General features: G+C 48.4%; 12 protein-coding genes across 12 annotated transcripts; 6 read left to right on the top strand and 6 right to left on the bottom strand.

Moving 5' to 3' along the window:
• Positions 1-139: 139 nt before the first annotated feature.
• ADI1 (1,2-dihydroxy-3-keto-5-methylthiopentene dioxygenase) lies at positions 140-839 on the bottom strand (the record flags this gene model as incomplete). The annotated part of the gene is made up of 4 exons (XM_058507087.1): positions 140-268; positions 319-366; positions 427-750; positions 810-839. 4 exons carry the CDS (start codon positions 837-839, stop codon positions 140-142), a joined length of 531 nt encoding a protein of 176 aa, XP_058357818.1.
• A 580-nt stretch (positions 840-1419) lies between these two features.
• ONS95_013440 (uncharacterized protein) lies at positions 1420-1857 on the top strand (the record flags this gene model as incomplete). Its single annotated transcript, XM_058507086.1, has 1 exon — positions 1420-1857. One exon carries the CDS (start codon positions 1420-1422, stop codon positions 1855-1857), a length of 438 nt encoding a protein of 145 aa, XP_058357817.1.
• Positions 1858-2340: 483 nt separating this feature from the next.
• Positions 2341-2853, top strand: ONS95_013439 (uncharacterized protein; the record flags this gene model as incomplete). The annotated part of the gene is made up of 1 exon (XM_058507085.1): positions 2341-2853. The coding sequence occupies one exon, from the start codon at positions 2341-2343 to the stop codon at positions 2851-2853; it is 513 nt and encodes a 170-aa protein (XP_058357816.1).
• A 2332-nt stretch (positions 2854-5185) lies between these two features.
• Positions 5186-6491, bottom strand: ONS95_013438 (uncharacterized protein). The gene is made up of 2 exons (XM_058507084.1): positions 6012-6491; positions 5186-5966 (listed from the first exon to the last, which is right to left on the bottom strand). The coding sequence occupies exons 1-2, from the start codon at positions 6315-6317 to the stop codon at positions 5655-5657; spliced, it is 618 nt and encodes a 205-aa protein (XP_058357815.1). The 5' UTR covers positions 6318-6491; the 3' UTR covers positions 5186-5654.
• On the top strand, positions 6492-8687 carry VRG4 (GDP-mannose transporter into the lumen of the Golgi). The gene is made up of 4 exons (XM_058507083.1): positions 6492-7164; positions 7212-7302; positions 7352-7738; positions 7788-8687. Exons 1-4 carry the CDS (start codon positions 6898-6900, stop codon positions 8225-8227), a joined length of 1185 nt encoding a protein of 394 aa, XP_058357814.1. The 5' UTR covers positions 6492-6897; the 3' UTR covers positions 8228-8687.
• Positions 8688-9046: 359 nt separating this feature from the next.
• MMM1 (ERMES complex subunit mmm1) lies at positions 9047-10347 on the top strand (the record flags this gene model as incomplete). Its single annotated transcript, XM_058507082.1, has 2 exons — positions 9047-9078; positions 9123-10347. The coding sequence occupies 2 exons, from the start codon at positions 9047-9049 to the stop codon at positions 10345-10347; spliced, it is 1257 nt and encodes a 418-aa protein (XP_058357813.1).
• A 270-nt stretch (positions 10348-10617) lies between these two features.
• ONS95_013435 (uncharacterized protein) lies at positions 10618-11618 on the top strand (the record flags this gene model as incomplete). Its single annotated transcript, XM_058507081.1, has 2 exons — positions 10618-10678; positions 10792-11618. The coding sequence occupies 2 exons, from the start codon at positions 10618-10620 to the stop codon at positions 11616-11618; spliced, it is 888 nt and encodes a 295-aa protein (XP_058357812.1).
• Positions 11619-11742: 124 nt separating this feature from the next.
• Positions 11743-13055, bottom strand: ONS95_013434 (uncharacterized protein; the record flags this gene model as incomplete). The annotated part of the gene is made up of 2 exons (XM_058507080.1): positions 12523-13055; positions 11743-12464 (listed from the first exon to the last, which is right to left on the bottom strand). The coding sequence occupies exons 1-2, from the start codon at positions 12623-12625 to the stop codon at positions 11743-11745; spliced, it is 825 nt and encodes a 274-aa protein (XP_058357811.1). The 5' UTR covers positions 12626-13055.
• A 1706-nt stretch (positions 13056-14761) lies between these two features.
• ONS95_013433 (uncharacterized protein) lies at positions 14762-16960 on the top strand (the record flags this gene model as incomplete). Its single annotated transcript, XM_058507079.1, has 3 exons — positions 14762-14873; positions 14949-16110; positions 16162-16960. 3 exons carry the CDS (start codon positions 14762-14764, stop codon positions 16958-16960), a joined length of 2073 nt encoding a protein of 690 aa, XP_058357810.1.
• Positions 16961-17301: 341 nt separating this feature from the next.
• Positions 17302-19257, bottom strand: MSW1 (Tryptophan--tRNA ligase, mitochondrial). The gene is made up of 5 exons (XM_058507078.1): positions 18788-19257; positions 18461-18541; positions 18290-18405; positions 18049-18170; positions 17302-17970 (listed from the first exon to the last, which is right to left on the bottom strand). Exons 1-5 carry the CDS (start codon positions 19214-19216, stop codon positions 17513-17515), a joined length of 1206 nt encoding a protein of 401 aa, XP_058357809.1. The 5' UTR covers positions 19217-19257; the 3' UTR covers positions 17302-17512.
• A 302-nt stretch (positions 19258-19559) lies between these two features.
• Positions 19560-20662, bottom strand: RSM10 (mitochondrial 37S ribosomal protein rsm10; the record flags this gene model as incomplete). The annotated part of the gene is made up of 4 exons (XM_058507077.1): positions 19560-19741; positions 19869-20293; positions 20382-20548; positions 20609-20662. 4 exons carry the CDS (start codon positions 20660-20662, stop codon positions 19560-19562), a joined length of 828 nt encoding a protein of 275 aa, XP_058357808.1.
• A 943-nt stretch (positions 20663-21605) lies between these two features.
• Positions 21606-22536, bottom strand: ONS95_013430 (uncharacterized protein; the record flags this gene model as incomplete). Its single annotated transcript, XM_058507076.1, has 3 exons — positions 21606-21989; positions 22190-22355; positions 22415-22536. The coding sequence occupies 3 exons, from the start codon at positions 22534-22536 to the stop codon at positions 21606-21608; spliced, it is 672 nt and encodes a 223-aa protein (XP_058357807.1).
• Positions 22537-22546: the final 10 nt, after the last annotated feature.

Here is a 22546-nt window from a genome sequence, read left to right as displayed (position 1 = left end):
GACTGTACGACGAGCAAGATCCTGCACGATCTGAAAGCAACGAATGGTATTCATTTTGTCTAACTCATCTCCATCATACAGCTCATCAAATTCGTCAATCGTCTTCAATCCAACTATCTCACCAGTGCTCGCCCATCATTCAAGCAACTTTAGATCGGCTTCGGATTCCCAGATACTCTTTACGGAAAGGATTGGCGTCAACTTCAGGTCCGCGATTCAGTGGTGTCCATTTTGGCTCTTCCTTGAATAAACGCATAGCCATAATATACTTCTGCCTGTTAGAAGATGATAGCCTCGAAATTCTATTCAGCAACATACATTATTGGAGTCCGTCGTAAATCGGTGATAGATCCCAGCGGGAAGAATCTAGCTGCAGTCAGCATATAGCCATGTCATCCGGGCGGCCCCAACGGCGAATAGACATACAATCAGATCGTCCTTCTCCAGCTGTATACGGACCCAATCGTCGCCCTCGCTCCGAACATCAAAGAACCCGGCACCATCTCTGATGTATCTGATTTCTTCATCCTCGTGCAAATGCTCGTTGAAGAACGACTTGACTTTCTCCTCGTAGATATCGCCCATCTTCTCTGGCGAAACAGTGATCAGGTCCCTGTTCTTGTAGCTTCTCTCTGCTGCTAGCTTGTCGACATCTTGTTCGCTTGGAAAGTTATAATAGAGGACGCCGAGTTTCGAGAGGTATTCTGCGGTTACTTCCTTGCCGGAGTCGTGAGGCTCGCGCTGGTCGCCCTGGTGTCTGTCAGCTCCAAAGCCCGGCAACGGCGCAGTTTCGTCTTGGTTGTCCATACCTCCGCGTTGTCGTACCAGTATGCTCTCATCTTGCTTAGCTGTGGCGATTGATTTGACAGGTGTTTGATTTCGGTTCAATGTTATGGACTTGGGTGTAGGCGAAAGCTTGGGGGGAAGGTGTTGAAGGCTGTCAGAATTACTGTATCGCGGCTATTAGAACAAGCTTGTTGGGAGGAAATCTGGGTATGCATGCAGCCGTAGTTCGTGGGATGTATGCTGAGGTGAGGGCAGTATCAGGATTTCCGTACTTACGGTGAGATTATAGAGAAAGCTAACACAATGTGGTGATACTGTTTGCTGTCAATGGGTGAATGGAATTAAAAATTGCCCCTCAATGACGGAATTGCAGGTGACTGACTAAGCGCAACGGCGGACATTTTGAGCCCAAGGATCTCAGGGATGTTTAGGCCTAAGCGAGCGGGATTCAGGGGGTCAACAACCCCGCAGGGCAACGGGATTGAGTGCAATACCCTGGAGATCTCGACTTCCAAGCATCATCCTCAAGCTTCTACTGAGAAGACTATGATACGGCAGAACGCGCGTGTTTGGCTCAAGCTACGAGCTGGTTTATCAAGCTAGTTGCACTGTCAATAGTCGTATGATCCCACCATGCTTCATAATGGCAGCGGTGAGCACAAAGCGCACCGCAACGACAGCTCACGACTAGACAACAACCATCGCCACATGTACATTTCAATCTTCAACCACAAAGCCAGCTCTCCACAACTGGCCGTGGCTATGACCACGCTCTGGCCCGACCGATGGCCCATAGAGAGAAAAGACAAGCATGTGTTGTCGGGATTGAAGACATCAGTCAGCCTCCATTCGGCTCTCCCGGCAGCAACGATTTCATTCGCTGCCATAAGGTCAGCCTCTGCGCCTCATGCATGGCTTGATATGCACATCAACGCAAGCCCCAATACTACCCTTTCGACCCTTTGGGTCTTCAATGCGCCTCCATTTCCCAGCAAACATGTGAGCGTTGGAGGCAAGCGCCCAGAAGCCATGGGGGCTGAGACGATCTGCCGCAGAGAGCTGGATATTTGAGGTGCGTGGTGGTGCAGACCAGTCGTTACGATCGCTTTTTGCTTTCATATCGTTTCAAATGCAAATGCCAACAGTGACTGGCAACGGATGTACCGTAAGATTATGAAACCTATCCGCTTGACGCCGTCTGGTGATACGCTGATGCCGAACCTCCTCAAATTCATATACTTGTTGGAAAAAGGTTCAGCCTATTCTAAGTGTCCAAGCGGATCATTGGACACACTTCGTGCTGTGCAGATGTACAGGAATAGAGATGCATAGAATGTCAGATGGACAAGCTCATTAAAAAGGCAGAGCGTTCTCTTCTGTCACTTCGATCATCTTCTTCAGTCAGACATTAGCTCCTTACGTCAATATCAAGACCAACATTCCCTCCAATAGTCGTCCACATCTATAAAGACTTCACACTCTTCACATCTGCAGCAGACTTGAACTTCCTTCCACAACAGTCAATTTTCTAAACACACCTCACCAAACTTCACAATGTCTCAAACCATCAACGACACCACCGCCCTCCTCAATTCCAACCACCGCTACACAAGGTCAGGCATTGGCGGCGCAGGAAACATTCGCAAGAACACTTCAACCCCCGCCGTTTCCTCCACACCCCGCATCATACCCACTCCATCCAAAGGGACATTCCTCACAGGCATCGGCGGCGCAGGCAACTCACGCTCTTACGAAGAGCGGGCCAGCATCTCTTTCGAAGAAGCCCTCGCTCGGGACAATTTCCGCAAGCTCTCTGTAGCAGGCAGTTACCACCACGGCATAGGCGGTATGGGAAACAGATCATCCGTCGTCGACTGCTCGGCTTCGAGTTCAGTTGAGTCGAATAGCTTCCTGAGCTCGGCGATGGCGATGCAGAGTGGTGCGGATAGAGTTAAGGGTCGGGTGGTGAGCTTCTTTGGAGGCTCGAGTAGTAAGAGGAGTTCGATGGTTGATGAGAAGGATGATGTTTCGACTGATGGAAGGAGTAGCTGGGCGAAAGAGAACTAGACTAGATGTTTCTTGGGATAGACTTGTTGTTGGGTTATGGCTGGGTTGGGGTGGGTTCTTTCCTTTGGTTTGGATGGAAAAACAATACCCTTTTGACACTTGGCGAGTGAATTTGGAAGTTTTCTCGGCGAGCGTTTATGAATTTCTTGATAGTTTCTCTTATTTCATGTTTGCCCTGATAGCACTGCAGCACTGTAAATATATCTCATTCGATCTGCCTTTCAACGACACACCTTCTTCATTACCTCTGCGTACTATCAGCTCCACCAAAAATCCATCATACTTCAAAGCAACAAGTCTCACAAACGCGCTGATCCAAGAAGGTTCAACAACGCATTCCTCCCATCCCTGAATAGCCCCTCCCTCTAGCCATCCAAACAAAACTCGCAACTCTTTTCTTACTTGGCCCCAAACAATCTTCAACCAATGATTTATTCCTCATCTTCTCCCACACACAAAGGCACATCAATCTTCCTCCCCTCCCCAGATCTCCATTCCAGAACGCCCATTGCAGAGAAACTCCCAGCCAGCAGTGCGGTAGACGCAATCCCAACTAAACAAGCTCAAAGCTCGGCTCGGTACTCCATTCACTCAGCCAGCCACAAGCGAGAAAACTAGTGCCGGTGGTACATCGCCACGACTCAGAACCAAATCCGCACGTGGACTTTGAAAGCCAGTCGCTACCAAGGTACAACTTCGACGAGTACCGATTGGACAGATATCTCACCGCAACGTAGATTGACCTGTAATTTTTATCGATCGACAGTCAATTCTTGTGAAGTCGTTTGGCCTCACCTCACTACTAGAGGACTCGTGAGAAAGAGAAATTCCAAAACACGTGTTGCTTTTAGCAAGTGCTTTTCTTTTTTCCTCATTTCAATAGGTACCCAAAGCCCTGTCGAAGGAAGAACTCCTAAGATCAGACCACTAGACAACACCAAGAAATTTCAATTGGTGTAGGCCCGTAAGTCATCCAATCACGATATCTCGTCTTGAATTTTGGCTGCGCTGGCTGTCGGTGGTCTAGGCTGGGATATGAGACATCTTCCCGCAACTCGATGTCTTTCTCTTTGCAAGCATATTTCTCGATTGGTAGGTAGGTAAATTAGGTATATGCGGCCCGTGGATAGTATGTGTGGGACTCTCCCTCGGTCTCTTTGTAATTATTTGATACACTGTGTACTGGTGAGACTCGCTCATCTGTGCATGATGTGTATGTCTAGTTTGTTTACATCGTTCCTGAGCTTTCATCAAGTAAATAATCAGAACCCAAGACAAAGAATGGGTGCAATTTAGACTGGCCACTGACCTTGGGTTTGTGTTGGCCTGCACTTAGACGGTCGTGTTGGGGGAAATGGAGGAGGGGCATGGAATGAGACATTATCATGCTAGATGGCGTGCTCTGCATGCAACATGGCTTTCCACAACATCTGGAGTGTTTCGATTTTGGATGAGACTTTGGGATTTTGTTCCTGTATGGCGCTAGATTGTGGTTACTGGCGAGGATGTTCTGAGGTCTGAAGTCTGGACTGGGATGGACTGGACTGAACACGCTGTCGACTGATTGGCGCGATGGGCCGAAGGAATGGGAGCCGGATCCGTGTGTGTAATTTTCGTGAATCTTTACTCTGTTTCGATCCCACGTATATGATGGTCCCCATGTACATGATAATGTCTTGCCTGCACTCATGCAAACACAGTAGGTAAAATGCTACTGGAGGCAGCGGGTCCAAGTTGATCTGATCTGATTAGTGGAGAATCTACCATTTCTAGCATTAAGAAAAAAGAAATCTGAGGATTTAGAAGTGAATACAGAAATCCAGATACCTATATGGATTATTCCCGCTCCTCCTACCCCATGTTTTCTATCCTCAAACGTCAATATCAAAGCTTGATCTCCAAAAAGGAGGAGCTCGCTCGCTTACCAACAGTAAACAAGCCCGATATCGGCGATATTTCCGCACAGAGAAACCCCACACAGGCATCCTAAGTACGTGAGCTGAGCACAACTCAACGCAACAGCCAAAAGGGAAAAAAGTCAAAAATATAGTGAGGTTGCAACCGCCGTGAATCGAACACGAACCTCCACCTTGCTTGACGTTATGTCTGGAAGGGTGGAATCCTTGAGGGCTGTTAGTGGATGTTCAAGTATTGTTGGTTAATTGTGACTAACCTAACCATTGGACCACGGAAGCAGTTTCTGACGTCAATTGTCTTATTTCGTTACAGATACACAACATCAAAATGACTGCAATGTGGGATTAAAACTTAGCCGACTCTCAAGTCCCCAACACCCGTTGAGGGCCGGATTCTTGTGGCATAAATCTTGCAGAGCCAACAACTGGAGAGGACAATAAATACACAAGACCTCTTGTTTCAACTAGATACTGGCGCAGGAGGAAGTTTGCACGTAAGCTAGAAATTGTAACAAAGTACTTGCTTTAGCACACGTGAATCTATAACCAATTCTCGAGGCAAATCAAGGTCCAATAGCCAGTCACATCCTCAAAAGTAATTGGACGCATTCAGAGGTTGCGGAGAGTTGTTCTTCTTATGCAGTTAGAGGCAGTGGTGCATTTATATATGGCTAATAATCTTGTGCAGTTTTGCTGCTCCTTGGCTGCGTTTCCTCTATTTGAGCTGCCTCTCTAAGATTGTTTCGAAGTCTTTCAGTCCTTTATTGGACTTCCGAAAGCGTGGCATTAGCAAGCTGCTTCGGCTGCTCAATGGCTAGCTCTGGAGCCATCTTCCTCCATGTCTTGGAACGCATCTCTTTGCCTGTTTGGCTTCAACATGTTTCCTCAGTCCCATTCCTCATCGTCACTATCAGCTTTCTTCTGTGCCTTCACTCCCCACTTCACGCTTGCTTCTCCCACGGCCTTCGCTCTTTGCAATACGCCAGCTCCAAGTAACCTTGTCTCCAGATCCTTGGTTGTGAATGTATCCTGTGTATAGCCCAATCCCTCAAATCCAACAATCCTATCAACACTGACTCCATTGGCAAACGCCAACACGCAAGGCAGTACCTGTACCTTGAGTTTGACAACCAAGAATGGTGCATTATCGACATTCATCTTCAAAAATCGTGTATCTGTATGCTTTGCCGCAAGAGCCTGCCATGATCAGCCCAATTCAAATCCCTGGAAGAGGGGTCCTACCTCTAAATGCCCATCCATAACCCCGCATCGCGCGAAATCGTCCTTCGCAAAGTGTACTACGGCAAACTTGACCGAAGCTGTCAGTTCCATCAATGCCTTCTCCTCCTTGATTTCTGTATAGTTCCCAAAGCCATCGCTCTTCTGCGCCTTTGCGCGAGAGAATTCGGAATGTAGCTGCTGGATTCTCTGTTCGCGGAATGCATCGAGAGCTGGAGAGTCTTCAAGCGATGCAATGAGGGCATCTTCATCGTCGGAAGTGCTACCCGCATCAAGAATGGCTGCTACTTGAGAATCTAGTTTTGCCATCTTGTGGATTTGTGAAGTTCTTATGGCTGGACGGGACGCGCTGAAAGCCAATCTAGAGTTTCGCGATGCGATGGATCTACGCGTGGCCCTAGGCTTGATTGAGAGGGCACGTTGATTTTGATGGTTAAGTACAGGGGCAGGACACTCTGCATCACTGGAAGCACCGGGATTATTCCTTCGTAAATCTATCTGAATCGAAACTTCATTATCCTATCCTTACGAACCCTTACCAATTTGGACCCCTTTTTGAGAGATTGCCACGACGGCTCCAGAATTAAATTCGCCTTGCGCACAATCCCTGCCTCCCGTCTAAATTTAACGACCGCTAAGGCTTTTGGAAGGGAGAGGCCAGGTACTTTGTTGAATTCTCCTTGACAATCTTCAACTCTTCAGCCAAGGACGTCGACCAGCTGTTCAGGCATTCCCATCAGTCGCAGATATCTCGTCGATGCTGCGATAACAACGAATTGTACTAGAGCTATTCCCTCAGTGTTCAACCGACAGGCCAGCTTCCCCCTTTCGTCAGCGCGAAGACGCCCCTTCAGCTTCTCTATCCAACACCACCTGAATTACCGCAGCCATGGATAACAAGAAGAACGAAGACTATGCCATCAACATGCCCGACAACAACTTCAATGGGCGGAATTCTCCTTCTGCGAGGGATCCCTTCATCATCCCGACCAGATCCCCAAGGAACTCTCCTGCAGCTCCCCTTTCCAACATCACGAACAGCCCGCCCCTCTCTATTCTGGCATACTGTCTAGCTTCGATATCGATGACAGTGACAAATAAGTACTGTGTGTCAGGAGCCAACTGGAATTTGAACTTCTTCTACCTTGCGATCCAGGTACGTCCCTCGGCACAAACTCTCGAGGCCATGGCTAATGAACACAGTCTCTGGTTTGCATCACTGCTATCATACTCTGCAAGCAAGCCGGCTTGATCACGACCCTTGCGCCTTTCGATTCGAAGAAGGCGAAGACATGTAAGATAAACATTGTCAATGGTTGTTGGACGAATGCTAATGTACACAGGGTTTCCCATCTCCCTTCTCCTCGTCGGCATGATCTACACCAGTACCAAAGCACTCCAGTTCCTTTCAGTCCCCGTATACACGATTTTCAAGAACTTGGCCATCATTGTTACCGCATATGGAGAGGTTTTATGGTTTGGAGGAAGCGTCACAGCCTCTGCCCTTTTCGCATTCGGGCTTATGGTACTCAGCTCCGTAGTTGCTGCTTGGGCTGATATCCAAAATGCGCTCTATGGTAGCGCCGAGATCCAGAGTGCGGAAGCTGCATTGGCTATTTCGACCTTGAACGCCGGTTATGCGTGGATGGGAATGAACGTTTTCTGCACTTCGGCTTACGTTCTGTCCATGCGCAAGGTCATCAAGAAGATGAACTTCAAGGATTGGGACAGTGAGTTATGGTTCTGCCCTACTTCTGAATTATGCTAATTCTTGCCAAGCAATGTTCTACAACAACCTCCTCACCATCCCAGTCCTCTTCCTCTGCTCATTTCTTTTCGAGAACTGGTCCAGCACGAACATCGAGAAGAACTTCCCTATCGAATCCCGAAGGAGCCTTATGGTCGGAATGGTCTACTCCGGTCTTGCAACCATCTTCATCTCGTACTGCTCAGCCTGGTGCATCCGTGTTACCTCCTCCACTACATACTCTATGGTTGGAGCTCTCAACAAGCTACCAATCGCAGTCAGCGGTCTGATCTTCTTCGCCGCACCAGTCACCTTCGGAAGTGTTTCAGCTATCATTATTGGATTCGTTAGCGGAATAGTCTATACCTGGGCCAAGGTCAGACAAACTCAGATGAGCAAGATGTCGCTCCCATCCTCCAACCAGCAAGTCATGAGTGCCAGCTCGCAAAGCGACCGAGACGCCTCGAAGTAGATTATCTTCGAAAAGCCTCTTGAATCTTCTCAATATTCGTCTCCAGGTTAGTTTGAGGCTCCAGACCAATCATCACGTCAGGCCTTCAGTTCGTCGGCTGTTGAACGAAGTTTTTTATTTTGTATTATAGCTCTCTTCAGCTTATGTTGTTCTAGACTGGGTGGCAATGGATCATACAGATGGTTCGTGTAGGACGTGAGTTCGGTACTTGGGTGCATTTCATCCAATGAGACGACGTCCATGTTCTTCTTTGTCCTCTTTTGGGTTTCGTTGAAGTTTCGAATGTGGCGTAAGATAGTGTAGGGATTACAGAAAATATACAATACGAATAATGGAATTTAGACACTACTTTCTCTTGTTTCCCTTGGTGTAGGCATAGTATTCAATATCTGGAATGAGCTAATCATTGTCACTGGTATTTGGATGTATGAAATTGTCGGGAATATGTTTGATACTTGGCTTAGTAGAAAGATCCCTTGGAACGTAATGGGAAAAGGGGCTTAGTAGTCTTGATAATCTGCTGTGAAAAACATGTGATGTTATTAAAGATGAGGTGCAGAATCCATCGAGATACGCAATAAGCTTATAATAATGCTTTATTCCGGAATGTATATTCAGAATGTTGTTTACTGATGCATCTTGGGATCTGCACACAAGGCTAGCCTCGTCAAATGACGTCCTTCAGCCGCGTCAGTTTTTCGAAAAATATTCGCGACAACTCCAAGTACAAACCACACCCAACAATTGAGCTGGTCTCAATCCTCACTTGTACCAGATAGCCGTATCTCGTAATAGCGAGATCACATTGAAGTCACAAGAATGCCTATTGAGGCCCCCAGAATCGAATCCTCGTACGTGTTCCCCTCTTCAGCAATAGCAATACTAACCCCTCCAGCCTCTCCTTCACACAAGGTCTCCTCCTCGGCCAACTCTCCGTCGTAATTCTCCTTGGAGCCTTTATTAAATTCTTCATATTCGGCGACCCTCCCTCCCCCGACATAACGGCCGCCCTACGCGCAACAGAGCGACGTTCTCGAACCCTCGCACACAAACGCTCGCTCCTCTCTCTCCGCACATCATCTCGTCCCTCCGCACCCTCCACACACCACCAAACGCTCAACAAGAAGCGATCAAGCGTGCTACGCAATCCGCCGCCTCTCACGACAAACACTATTCTCAGCAAGACATATTATAATGTTGATTCGCACCAGCCGGAGAGTTTGGATTGGTTCAACGTGCTGATCGCCCAGACGATAGCGCAGTTCAGAAGCGATGCGCAGCATGACGATGCGATATTGACTTCTCTTACGAAAGCTTTGAACGGGACGTCACGGCCGGATTTCTTGGACGAGATCAAAGTTACAGAATTGAGTCTTGGCGAGGACTTCCCCATTTTCAGCAATTGTCGGGTGATACCAGTCGACGAGGACGGTTTGAGCTTGGGCGCTCCTACGAGGGGAGAGGCAGCGGGCAGAGAACATGGAAGGTTACAAGCGCGAATGGATGTTGACCTGAGTGATTTCATCACATTGGCCGTGGAGACGAAATTACTGCTGAATTACCCCAAGCCGCTTGTTGCGGTGCTACCTGTCGCACTGGCGGTAAGTGTGGTGCGGTTTAGCGGCACTTTATCTATCTCATTCATTCCGGGGAGTGCGAATAATGCTACTATGCTGGCTTTCAGTTTCCTCGATGACTACAGACTGGATTTCTCCGTCAGGAGTCTAGTGGGGAGCCGAAGTCGTCTACAGGATGTGCCGAAGATTGCATCGCTGGTAGAGGCGAGATTGCATACTTGGTTTGATGAGAGGGCTGTTGAGCCACGGTTCCAGCAAATAGAGTTACCGAGTATGTGGCCTAGGAAGAAGAATACGAGGGGTGGTGAGGATGTGGGTAGTGGGAGCGGACTGGGCAGTGAACCAGCGAGTATGAGTCGTGCGAAGGGGAAAGAGATTGAGAGGGACTTGAGGGAAGAAGCTCGGAGGGAGGTTGAAGCTGAAGCAAGGGCAAGAGGAGAGGCTGAGGCTAATGAGCAGGATGGATTGAGGTGGAGGAGGAGAGCTAGGGGTGAAGGGGAATATGCTATGCCTGGGAGTATGCCGGGTTTGAATATGGCTTAAAGCTTCTGCTCAGAAACCTTGGCAGGTGCTTTTTTAATTTCTCGCGTGGTGTCTGCCTTGTTTGATATCGCGAGGACGCTTGCAACGGCATGAATCAAAGATCAAGATCTGGAAAGGATTACCTACAAACATAGGTACAGAAATCACGTGGTGTTGGTTTTGGTCAGGGGTTACGGGTCAGCTTATCAAGCAGAACTCCCAATCACCTACAGGATATAACAACGATCACTTCGCCCTGTTCTGTACATTACAGAGTATAGAAAGCTAAGTATGGTGGAAGACATAGCCGAGAAGAGGAAGAGGCTGAATCGCGACCGCCAGAAGGCTTGGCGTAAGTACCAGTTCTGCCTCTTTGGGTCTATGGCGCTTGTGTGGATGACTTCATGATGCCAACAGTTGAAATGTTCTCCGACCTTTTCGAATTGTGTACTCATGATATGACAGGTGACAGAAAGAGGATGGCTCGTAGAGCAGAGATAGGGGCGGCTCACACCGAACCAGTCTGGCATGGCCATGGCATATTGATTGCGCCTCCTAGCCATCATGAGTCTACGATACCAGAAACCAGCGGTTCGGCAGCACAGTTACTCGGCAATCGGTGCGGAAATACTTCCAGGCTTCAAATCAGTGAAGTGACCAAATCCGATTTTCCCATACTGGTGGCGGGCAACGCAAGGTTAAAGAAGAGTAGTCTCATTCCACCACTATTAACGTACACGACAGACGCAAGTCTTGAGCTACGTATAACTACGATTATGTTCCCACTTTCTCCAGACCACCAGCTCATCACATTAGTCCAGTATAACGTTGTCCGGGCCTTAATACTCAACATGTCAATGCTATCACTTCTGTACTGCCTGCCTGACAAATGCAGTCGTGCATTCGGCATCTCTAGCACTGGTCCATCCCCACCAGAAAAAATCTCCAAAGACCTCCAACCCACTCCTATACAACAATCTATCCCTCACCCGTTCTGGATCAGCGCTATCCCATTCCCGGCTTTGAGGGATAACCTGATCCTCATGGCTGGGATGTATGACCGTGACGACTTGTGTTATGATCTGGGCCAGGCTTTGTACGAAGGTTTCGATGATGTGGAAAGGCGTGGGTTTTTGGTTTGGAGAGATCCGTGGCAGATGGACGGGTGGGAGGTTACGGAAGGGTTTGTGAAGAAGTGGGGGTTTTTACTAGAGGGTTGCTCTGAGGTGGTGGAATCGGCAAATCGTTGGAGAGATGTGCGGGGGGAGGAGAGGCTGGTTGTAGAAACTTGAGATATTGGGGAGTCAAGAGAAGTACCAGCCTTGGGTGACATTAGCTGGATGTACGCGGGTTTCTAGAGTGGAATAGAGCGTCCAGTATCTGCTTTCTCTCTTCAATTTTTGAATCGTCGACCTTCTAGTAAGTCAAGTACACACACTTTCCTTCCCACCCACCCTGACAGATGACCTTCTCAAAAATCCAAGTCCCAACATCTTTGCGACTAACAGTATATCCAATCTCAGGACCAGGCTCATTAGGACGTTTCTCGGCCCCTTCCACGCCCCATTCCCAACTCACTCTAAGCCCACCATCACCTCTTGCAATGCCGTCCGTCAAGAACAACGGCCGCATAATCACAAAATCTCGCACATGGGCTCCCTTATCCTTGAATGCTAGCTCCTCCATACGCTTCTTGTCTGCCAGCGGACCTCCGAGTAGGTAATAATACTGCGGATACACGGGCAATGGCACGCCTCGGTTTCTCCCACAGCCTGCAGTGCTGACTAGAATCAGGAGAGGCTTCTGGCCAGTGCTGTTGGTCACAATAGGAGGTCGAGACGTTGATGCCAGATCTGAGAGTGCGCTGTAGATGGCGCCAATTGCAGTTTCACAGATGTTGGGATCTGTGAGTGGGAAGGGTCGCTTGATGCTCCATTGGAAAGTTGGGTAGGCACCAACTCCGCTGACAATGATGTCCACAAGGAGTGTGTGATCGATCGGGTTAATGAGTACGGAGCGGACATCAGTCGGGCTTTTGACGTTGCCCTGGTGAACATTGAGATATCTGGTGATCGTTTCTAGGGGTATTCCGTGTTCATTGATGAGGAGATTGTGAAGCTCGTCAGGTGTTCGAGCAACTGTGATCGGGAATCATGAGCCCTGTTATTGCAGATAGGCTGGGTGACAAAGACGTACGAGCTGTGCAATTATATCCTGATTTTAATGCACATGCCAGACTTGTGGCTACACATCCACCTGTGGCCCCAAAACAAGCGATGGTTGGCTTGGAAGAAGACATGATTTTTTGTGTCGAACAGGCTATGAGACACTGGTGATTTTCGGCTCCGAGATGCTTGAAAGGATGTATTTTTTTTCATCGTTACAGAGTTCCCTCGGAGTCTTTATAGACCCGCGTGTCCCTCGAACCGCTCGCAACAATGTGATTCCTTCATACAAGGTGTCAGGGGGGCTCTCGCTTGGAGCGTTACGCTCTAACCGTATTCGGTCGTGGTATACACTTGGCTAGAACTTCCTCCTTGACGCTGACAGGGAACTTCAGTCACGGCATCATAGTTGTACCGGTCGGGATAATTATAGATGGTGAGTAACTGAATCGCCGGTATGACGTAAAAAGGTGGATACGAAAAGCATGAGATTGTCCGTTCCATGTGATAGCCGCGCCAGGGTAGCTACTGCTCGAAGCTCAGCTGAGATATCTTTTTGAAGACAACATGTCGCTTTGATACAGTAAGATACCATAATCCAGAAGCTTAAAGCATCATAAAGTAGTGACAGAATCAACTAATTCTCGAGGAATGCGGCGTTGCGAAGTAATTGAAGATATACCAGAAGAGGTTTGCTCGCTTCGGTAAGCGAGGACTTGGCTGTCAAACAAACAGATGAAGCCATCTGATCTTCCCTCACAGCCTCGATCATACTTGTTAATTCGAGACTGCTTGAAACGTTCTCCTCTTAAGCTTGAATCCTTTTATGCAGACGTAACACGATAATGAAACTAACACGACAGAACTTAAGCTTTGTTGCAATCAAGGGTATAATTACATTCTATAGTAACCAGGCAGAAATCTTGGATTGTTGAGGATGCCTAATAGTGATTGCAATGAGTCTCTTACTTCCTGAATGGTAACTTGAAATTTTGGGTGGTTCTATGTGGTGTGGGGATGGCTCGCACGGAAAACAAGCTGAGGTGAACGATGAGTTAATGAAATATTCTGCTGATGAGCAATTGAGAAGGTCCATGTGGGATTACAATCTTGGAGCAGTATATGTATGAAGCTCTGAGTATGCTGTAGAATGGAAAACTAGCATGAGCCCATTCGCTTACGCTTGTTTACGTCCCCATCCATCAGCAATTTCTGCCCCACCCACCTGGAGATAGGACCGCTGACTTTGCTCGTTCTTTCGCATAAACGATATTAAACGGTTCTAAATTTCTAGATAATGTACGGTTTTGTCCTTATTGTTGTTGCAATTCACTGCCTCAAAACGGTCATGGTGCAGCATCAGGGATACTCGGAAGTCCTTATCCCCCTCACAGGAACATACGGGTTCCGTAACATGGCATCGACACGGTGGAAAATCCTAACACGGTGTCTGAGGTTGAAGCCATCCCCCATGTTTGCACAAAGTTCTTCAGTGGTGGGGTTGCGGATGGTTCGTGGAGGGACGCCGAAGAGATCTGGGACGGGGAAATCGTCTGAGGAGGAGCCGGCCGAAGGCGAAAGATGGGTGTAGAGACTACACTCGTCATAAATTTATGAGAAGAGTGGTTTCCTGGGTAAGCGGGTGAATAAAATATGGACGGCGGCCAAAGCTACCCTGCAAAAGCCGGGCAAAGTTCACAAACAGTGAATTCCAACCCCTTTTTAAGCGAGAGGTGTATTGATGACAACATTATCAACAGTAAAGATCTATGAATGAACAATGCCCACAGAAAATTCACTTACTTAATAATCATACCTTCTTTATCCGGAGCGTGTTTCCGAGACCAAAACACAAATTCCTCTCCATACGTGACTATTCGGCACGGAACAATAGGTTCCCTCCAGTCAGCGCAAGTATTTCTCGCGAGTACTAAGATACCTCGCTTACTTCTAAACATGGTAGACGACACCCGAGCCGCACATGCAGGTACCCCACAAAATATATCAATCTCAAAGACCAGATGGAAGCTTTTAAAAGCTGTGCCTCCACGGTACTTCTTTGCGCTAGTATGCGAATGCGAAATTTTGTTCAGGCTAAATGGTTTGTGAGGCGTCATGTTGCTGAGATGTACGTTCTCGCCTGGGGTGGGGAAGCCATAGTCTTGCGAGATGTTGACGGTATGTTAAAGAGATAAAGGAAGCCATGCTCTCAGAACTGTGCGAACTTGGCTCAGGAGCTTGATTGAAGGACTGGACAATTTGGTTTCAAGATGATTCGAGAGGTTCTTGCTTTCCTGGCGCTTGTTGGCCTAGTCGTCTCTACTCCTAGCACGAGTCAAATCGGATCGGATGTCACGATACTGACAGACAATGATCTATACGGTAAATCCAAGTCCTGATCTTGTTTACTCCTTTTGTACCAACTTCAAATGGCGGACTAACTCAGAGCGTCTTCAGATAATCTCACGACACGAACAGGCTCGGCTCTCCTCTTGTCTAGCCTTCAAACATACAAATCGGCTATCAAATCCTGCACTTTGCTCGGAGAAGATCTCTGGTTCTCGGAACTTCCTGGACAAGCATTCGAGTTAGGCTTGAACAACTCTCTTAGCTACCAGCAGTACATCGGAACATTTTGCTCATCTCAGAAACTCTGGATTGCTAGTCCTGCTTCTACAGATTTTAGCTCAAAAAAGTCATCGTGCCCAGCAATCGACGTTCGAGGTAGCACCTCGCTTCAAAAATGTAACACCAAACTCCCCGTCCTCTGTACCCAGAAGGCTCCTATGTCAACAGTAGCTGCTTTGAACATATCTGCTCCATACCAGATTACGGTACAAGCCGGCAAGCAAACCCTCACAGGATTCCGTGACAAGCATGCCTTTACATTTCTCGGCATACGCTTCGCACCTCAGCCTCCACGTCTCGGCTACTCCCAGCTATTCACTGGCTCCGAGTCCACAACAGCTCTACAACCAGGTCCAATATGCGTGCAAGCGCCAAGCAAAGGCAGCGAAGACTGTCACTTCCTCAACGTCTGGACGCCATATCTCCCATCTAGTCGATACAAACCCGCCAAGAAACAGCTCAAAGCAGTGATGGTCTGGATATTCGGGGGCGGTTTCGTCGGCGGGTATGGTTACGATCCAAGCACGTCTGGTGTGTACCTCGCTTCTCGAGGCGATGTCGTTGTCGTGACGCTGAACCATCGAGTTGGGGTTCTGGGATTTCTTGCCTTGAAAGATGGGACAGCAAACGGGAACTATGGAATTGGCGATATTGTGACGGCTTTGAAGTGGGTGAAAGCAAATATCGAAGCTTTCGGAGGCGATCCGGATCGAGTGACGCTTTTTGGACAGAGTTCTGGAGCGGCAGCGATCAGGGCATTAATTGCGTCACCTGAGGCGAAAGGACTGGTTCATGCCGCAATTATGCAAAGTGCACCGGTGGGATTCAGTGATTTTGATGCGTATACTCATTATGGGAAGATCGAGGATCTGTACAAGAGTGTTACGACGCCGGTGCTTAGTGCGGTGGGCTGTCTGAATGTGACGGATCAGCTTGCTTGCTTGAAAAGAAAGGATTTTTATGAGCTTACTGATGTACCTGTACTCGTCAAGTAAGTCTTTGCTTTCCTAAAATGAGAGGAGACGTGAGCTAATAGAACCAGTACACCTACAATCGATGGCAAATACATCGTCTCACCAAGGCTGTCCCTAACCGGGAAAGAGTATGCAGCTCGGATCCCCATCTTGACAGGTACAAATCGAGATGAGAGTGGTATCACAGCTCCATATCCAGCTCCAGCATCACTAGACGAAGCTCTCGACCAGATTGCTGGATTGCTTCGACTCAACCTCTCGTACATTCCCTCCACAGGAGCATTTACAGTTCCAGCAGGTCCAGATCCAACCGTCAATAACTTCAAAGTAACCTCGCGAATCATCACGGACGGTGGACTACATTGTCTGAACCAAGCCACTGCATTCTCAGGTGTCAAGCATAAAGTGTTCCCAGCTGTCTACTCCTACGTCTTCAATCGCACTTACCAGCCACCTACATTCACAAACGACGCCTGCAACGCTCCCATCACACCCTCTCATCCATTTGGAGACCCCAATTTGGAGTATTCCAAGTGCCATGCGGGAGACGTGATCTGGACGTTTGGATTATTATCGAGACTGCTTCCAGTGAGAGACGATATCGACCTTCCGTTCTCGCAGCTTATCCTCGATTACTGGACTTCGTTTGCTAGGACACATGACCCGAATCCGGATATGGGTTACTTGAAAGCCAGAGGATACTGGGGTACTGTCGCGCAGTTGAAGGTAGTGGGGGGATGGGATGAAGTTAAAGGGAGTAAGCCGACTGCGAGGTGGCTGCATTGGAATGGCAAGCAGGTTCCGTTTGACGAGAAGGAGCAGTGTGATGCTCTTGGACTTCCTTTGGATTATTATGAGTCGTTATGATAGGAGAAGAAAATGGCTTACTGCTGGATATTGTTGTATCGATAGAGGTTGTTGCTTTTGACTTTCTAGAACGGCACATGTTTTTGACTTGCACCTCTGCAACATGAGTCCATATACATGAAAGCGTATCGACGGACCAGTCTAGAGGTTAGGGTTCATGTAATATCATTCGGCCGGGGTTTCCAAGAACCTGAATTAGCGCTGTCATATAGGTCACGCTACTACCTTGACAGAGACACTGTCTTAATCTGAAGACAGTTTGTTTGCTAGATTGACAGGATCACTCGGATCGGATGACTGTACCTTATTTACTAGATGATGTGATTATCAAAGGGCATAGGGCGAGATACAGTCGAAGACTCCACTAATGCTTTGGAGTGAGATGCATATAAAAAGAGCTACTGGCAGGAGCAGGGACTGGATATTCCAACCGCCCACTAGGCCATATAGACTATCTAATATAATACACTATTTATACACATCAGATACATATAATATACACTCACCCCTTTCCCTTGTCATTGCCGTCCAATCTCTCGCTAACTTACACCCTTACAGCCCTACCGCCTCCCTAACAAGCACCATAGTCTCCTCCGCACTCTCCCTCGCCCTCTTCGCCCCCCTCATCGCAACCTCCTCCACATATCCCTCCTCCCTCATGACCTCCTCAAACCTCCCCCTCACCCCACTCAACCCCTCACCCACCGCCTCTCCCACCATCTTCTTGAACACACCCAAACCCATCCCCTCTTTCTCAAACTTCTCTCCAAGTTCCTGCGGACTTCGTCCATGCTCGTCAAAAGACGAGAGGAGCGTGAGGAGGTTGGAGACGCCGGGGCGGGAGACGGGGTCCCAGGTTACGAGGTTTTGGGAGTCGGTTAAAGCGGAGGAGATCTTTTGGGAGATAGTGGTGGGGGTGTCGGTTATGAGGATGCGGGAGAGGGGGGAGGGGGCGGATTTGGACATTTTGGTGGTGGGGGAGGTGAGGGACATTATGCGTTTTGTTGGGGCTGCGAGGGGTGTTAGTAGTTTATTTTATTGGAGAATTGAGGGAGCACATCAAGAAGGAGGCGGCGGAAGGGACATACAGAGAATAGTTTGTGGAGTGACTAGATGAGAACAGCCGTATGTATGGTTGAAATTCGTGACGCATTCGCGAGCGAATTCTAAATGTTGGCTCTGGTCTTCCCCAACTGGTACGTGTGTTGCTCTATTGAGACATTCTTTTAGCTCATGCCTCTTTATCAAACTTATAACACTTCATTCGTCGCCAGTATACAAGGCCTAAATGCTCATTTTCAGATGGGCGACAAAAATAGAAGGACATACCTATGCACCAAAATATCCGCGGCCTGCAACACAGGATACGAGAACAAGCCCAACTTAAGTTTCGACTTGCTACTCTCATCCAACGGTGACGTGTTATCCGATAGCGATAACTTGCTCTATGATATTATAAGCATATTTATTCATGACAATTGAGCAAGAAAGGAAACATACCTTCCACTGTGTCATCCGTGAGAGGTATCCCATGCTAGCTGTACAGCTGAGAATCCACATTAGCTCGGAGTGAGCTGCTACCTACAGAGAGAAATGATTAGTGCTTGATATGCTAGTGACAAAGTTTCCCATCTTGACAGTCGCAGCTTCACTACCCGGTACATCTGAATTGCAAAACTAGCGAGCAGCCCAAACACAAATCAACAACAGCATTCCCAAGCTCAGTCTCTCAAAGCCTTCTCAGCCAAATCATAAAAAGAAACAAACACCCTGACTATTCTCCACAAATCCTAATCAAAAAAACAAAATAGAGGAATCCACACATACCTGCCCCTGCCAAAAGACCGTACACCTCTCCTCCCTAACCCCACACGCCAACAGACTCGCCAGCGCCTCGCGCCTCCACCTCCTCAGATCCTCTGGTCTCTGAAACAACGTAATAGCATGGAGGTCGACGACGGAGAAAAAGAGGTTGGTGCTTGCAGCGGAGGTGTCTTGGAGGGAGACCCAGGTCCGTAGCGCGCCGAGGTAGTTGCCTAGGTGGGGGATGCCGGTGGGTTGGATGCCGGAGAAGATTGTTTGGGGGGTGGAGGGGGGCGAGGGAGGAGAGGATGATTGGGAGGAGGAAGGTGAGGATGAGAAGCGTGAGGTTTGAATGTGTGATTGTGAGGTTGCTTTACAAGACATGACAGCAGAGCGTACTGGGTGCTGTAGTATACGAGTGTGTCGTGTTGGAGCGAACATGATTGATGACATTAAGTTATGCCCGCAATTGAATGAGTGAGTTTGAGGTTTGGATGAACTGGAGTGAGACGGGATGGGACGATTTTTCCAGGTTCGCGATACAGACGCGAGGACACGTGATGGATTTTGACCTTTTGGTGTCCTGGCGGCTTTAACAAGAGCTTCTAACTATCATCTGGCGTTGTCTGAGGCTTTCAAGGGAACAGAGTTGTGTTTTGTACTCTGAATTTGGTTGATATTTTCTGTACAAGACATTTTCTGCTATGGGTACATTTCTGCTCCTCACCTATCCATGCATGGTATTTTCTACATCGAGCACTCCAAAGATCATACACTCTTTCCTTTCTTCTATCAATCAAGGAATCCTCTTAAGCATAGGTGCATTTCCACCCGTCGCAGCTCTGAAGTTCTCCCGGTTAATAACCTCTATAGCCTTCTTGCCTGTCTCTCCATTCTTCCTGAACGCAAAGTCTCCAAGCGTAGACTCGAGCTCCCCTCTCATCTTCTCCATTTGAGCGTCCATATCCTTGCCGACGTCTGTTGTAAACGTTAGCCAATGTCCCAATGGTATATCCACTGCTCATGCTCCAGCCCAAGCCATGCCCATGTAAAACACTCCCCCCAAAACTCCCAATTGTACTTCCAAGGACAAGGCAAAACGTACCAATACTCGAAAACTCCCACACATTCGCCTTCATACCCACCCCATAATAAGCATGTTTCCTCAAAAACGCCAACCACAACTCCTGCGCCTCCGCCTCCCCATCCCGAATCTGAATCAATCTCCTCAACGTCCTCCTCTCAAAATTCTCCTGGCTCTTCTTATGAATGAAACTGCCTCTCGGCACAGTCCAGCGCTCTACAATGCGAGGGAGAGGGACGGGGCCGTGGGCGGGAAGTCCGAGGTAGTAGGCTGCACGGAGGGCGAAGTCGGCGAAGAACTCGAGGTTGCGGACGCTGTAGGAGCGTAGTTGGAGATCGCAGGTTGGGACGCCGTACGTGGGTGTTCGGCGGAGGGGGCGGAGGTAGGCGGCTTGGACGGCGCGGGGGAGGCGGATTTCTGGTTCGGTGAGGTCTTCTTCGGGGGGTCTGTTGGGGAGGGAGGGAAGTTAGAAGTTGTGCTGTGGAGGTGAGGGAGGTGATGGGGGTGGATGGGAGAGGAGGGGGGAGAATGTACGGTTCGAGCTTTGATGCTTCGGCGCCGATGCTGCCGTCTACGAATTTCTGTCTTTCTGCTTGTGATGAACTGGTGTTGGTGAAAATGTCGGATGATGCGTGGCGTCTAGAGGATGGGAGGAGAGTTGCTATGCATGGCGTTCTAAGGACGCCGGTTGATTGTTTGCTCTGCGCGCCAATTGTATTAGCTTTTTTATATCTCAAAAGCATTGAGTTGAGATTGCTTACTGCTGAGTTCGCAATTGCCCGCCATGGTATGCGGAGAGGTGCTGATGTCGCCATTGCAGCTTGAGGTGTGTTGTGTTGCAGCGGGCTGAGTTGGAGTTGTGAAGCTTTCCCAAAATATTTCTCGGCAGCCTCGCCTCGCAAGCGGCTCTGTCAACGTTCAAGCACCACAAGCAAAGCAATGGCACAGTTCACAATCAAGGAGTAGAGTCCAGCTGTTTAGTTCACTACCAGCGAACTAAGAATGTTTTTGCTTTTCAATTTCGTTTCCTACATCTTACTGTGGAATTGAAGGGCGGCTTGATGAGCAAACATGGCTTGGAACTATCACATTGGAAATAGTCAAATTTGTCACATTGGGATTATTGGAATTCAAGCGCAGATGCGAGACAAATTGTTTCCATTGCTGTATCTAGACTTAATTGTGTAGCTACAGCATAAAATGCAGTCGTGTGGAAATGTCATCGCTGCTGCAACCTATATTTGGGTTGTGCATCCAGGTCTTCACAGCTTCTCCTGGCACTTACATTTAAGTCCATGCTTACTAGGGCGCCCATTATCGCCATTGGAGGACTTGGTGAAGCGGGCAAAATGGCCTACTATGCCCTGTGAGATTAGACCACATTCAATTTGCGGTATTGCCCATCTCAATAGAATTCGTGGTCCAGACCTCGACAAGGCTCAAGCTGGAATCTTACCAAATCGGAAGGCATCTTTTGACTCTCCATACAAAGAAGCAACCCGAATGGTTGAGATGCCAAGAGATCAGAGGGATGACTGGAAGTCTGTGAGTGACGTATCGGGGCCTGACATCAACCTCTGTGTATCCGTTAGAAACGGTGCCAACCAGCATGATGTTGATCAAGCTTTAAAACTGCCGCCACGATGGTAGCCCCTTGGCAGCAGTGTCGATATGATGCATAATTAAACAGCACAGGTAGGGCGTGTTGGGTTCCAATAAGGAGTGGTATGGGTTTGGGAAAAGCGGCGTGCCCTTCCATCAGCGCTTCAGGACTCCCTTCTTCCTGGCGTCTCTCAACTTCTTGTAATGCGCCTTCTTCCCACTTGTCTTTGCGTCCTGGATTTCATTGTATTTCGACTTGAATCGGCCACTAGCCTTCTCACCAGCCAGAACTTCTTCAACCAAAGTCTTCTTGCGATCCTTGTTCATCAGTCTGGCACTGAAGTATTCAGTTGGCCCTTCGATGATAGTGCCGACTTGCGAGAACTCCGGAACCTGTTGCTTCTTGTTGTCCTTCTTGTAATGTCGCTTTGGATCCAAAACATCCCGCATGCGAAGTAACTGCAGATCGCGCTTGAGCTCGGGAGTCAAGTTTGTCTTTGGCATATTGTACCAGTCTGAGCCGGCGGTAGCTTTCTTCTCCTGTTATTTGATTAGCTGTATTCATGACAGTAGTCAAATAACATATTGTTGGTTGTGTATCTTCTCAGTGTAACTATGAATATAAGAAATCATGGGGTGCAGGGTGGTACCCAAGACGGGACCAAATTCTGCGTCATGGTCTATTTGGGATATTTTCCTCATGGAAGAATTGGGGACAAAAATTCGAGATACTTGCTTACCTCTTCAGCGCGCTTCTTGATGGTGATGGGGTCTTCTACCACGCGAATGCCATTTGCCAACTTGCGCTCCTTGTCCGTTACGAGGTGAGATCGGTCGACTTGAGGGCCGGTCTTAGTTGACTTGATGTATGAAACAATGGGGTTGTCCATCGTGATCTTGGGTAGGCTGAAAGGTACCTTAAAGTCAGCATGAGCTGTATGGATTAGGAAGGCATGGGCATGTACCTCGACTCCAGCGAAGAAGCAGAAGATACTTGGATCTGCTGCTTGCCTTTGTTCCTCAAGCGCTCCTCGGCATCCTTGAGCAATTGCCTGAGCTGCTCATCGGATAGGTCCTCTTCTGCCATGTTGGTGGAA

The sequence above is a fragment of the Cadophora gregata genome (genome assembly GCF_030347475.1).
Source record: "Cadophora gregata isolate MNR1 chromosome Unknown scaffold_7, whole genome shotgun sequence".
Lineage (NCBI taxonomy): Eukaryota > Fungi > Ascomycota > Leotiomycetes > Helotiales > Ploettnerulaceae > Cadophora > Cadophora gregata.
The sequence above is the reverse complement of the archived record's forward strand: the minus strand, read 5'-3'. Positions and strand labels throughout refer to the sequence as shown.

Coding starts and splice junctions, on each gene's coding strand:
- ONS95_013438 (XM_058507084.1), bottom strand. CDS start 6,317: ATGGCAAAACTAGATTCTCAAGTAGCAGCCATTCTTGATGCGGGTAGC. Junction 5,967..6,011: donor TTATGGATGGGCATTTAGAG/GTAGGACCCCTC, acceptor TGATCATGGCAG/GCTCTTGCGGCAAAGCATAC.
- VRG4 (XM_058507083.1), top strand. CDS start 6,898: ATGGATAACAAGAAGAACGAAGACTATGCCATCAACATGCCCGACAAC. Junction 7,303..7,351: donor TTCGAAGAAGGCGAAGACAT/GTAAGATAAACA, acceptor TAATGTACACAG/GGTTTCCCATCTCCCTTCTC. Junction 7,739..7,787: donor GAACTTCAAGGATTGGGACA/GTGAGTTATGGT, acceptor ATTCTTGCCAAG/CAATGTTCTACAACAACCTC.
- MSW1 (XM_058507078.1), bottom strand. CDS start 19,216: ATGTCATCAATCATGTTCGCTCCAACACGACACACTCGTATACTACAG. Junction 18,171..18,289: donor GCGGATATTTTGGTGCATAG/GTATGTCCTTCT, acceptor ATGTCTCAATAG/AGCAACACACGTACCAGTTG. Junction 17,971..18,048: donor CACTCCACAAACTATTCTCT/GTATGTCCCTTC, acceptor CACCCCTCGCAG/CCCCAACAAAACGCATAATG.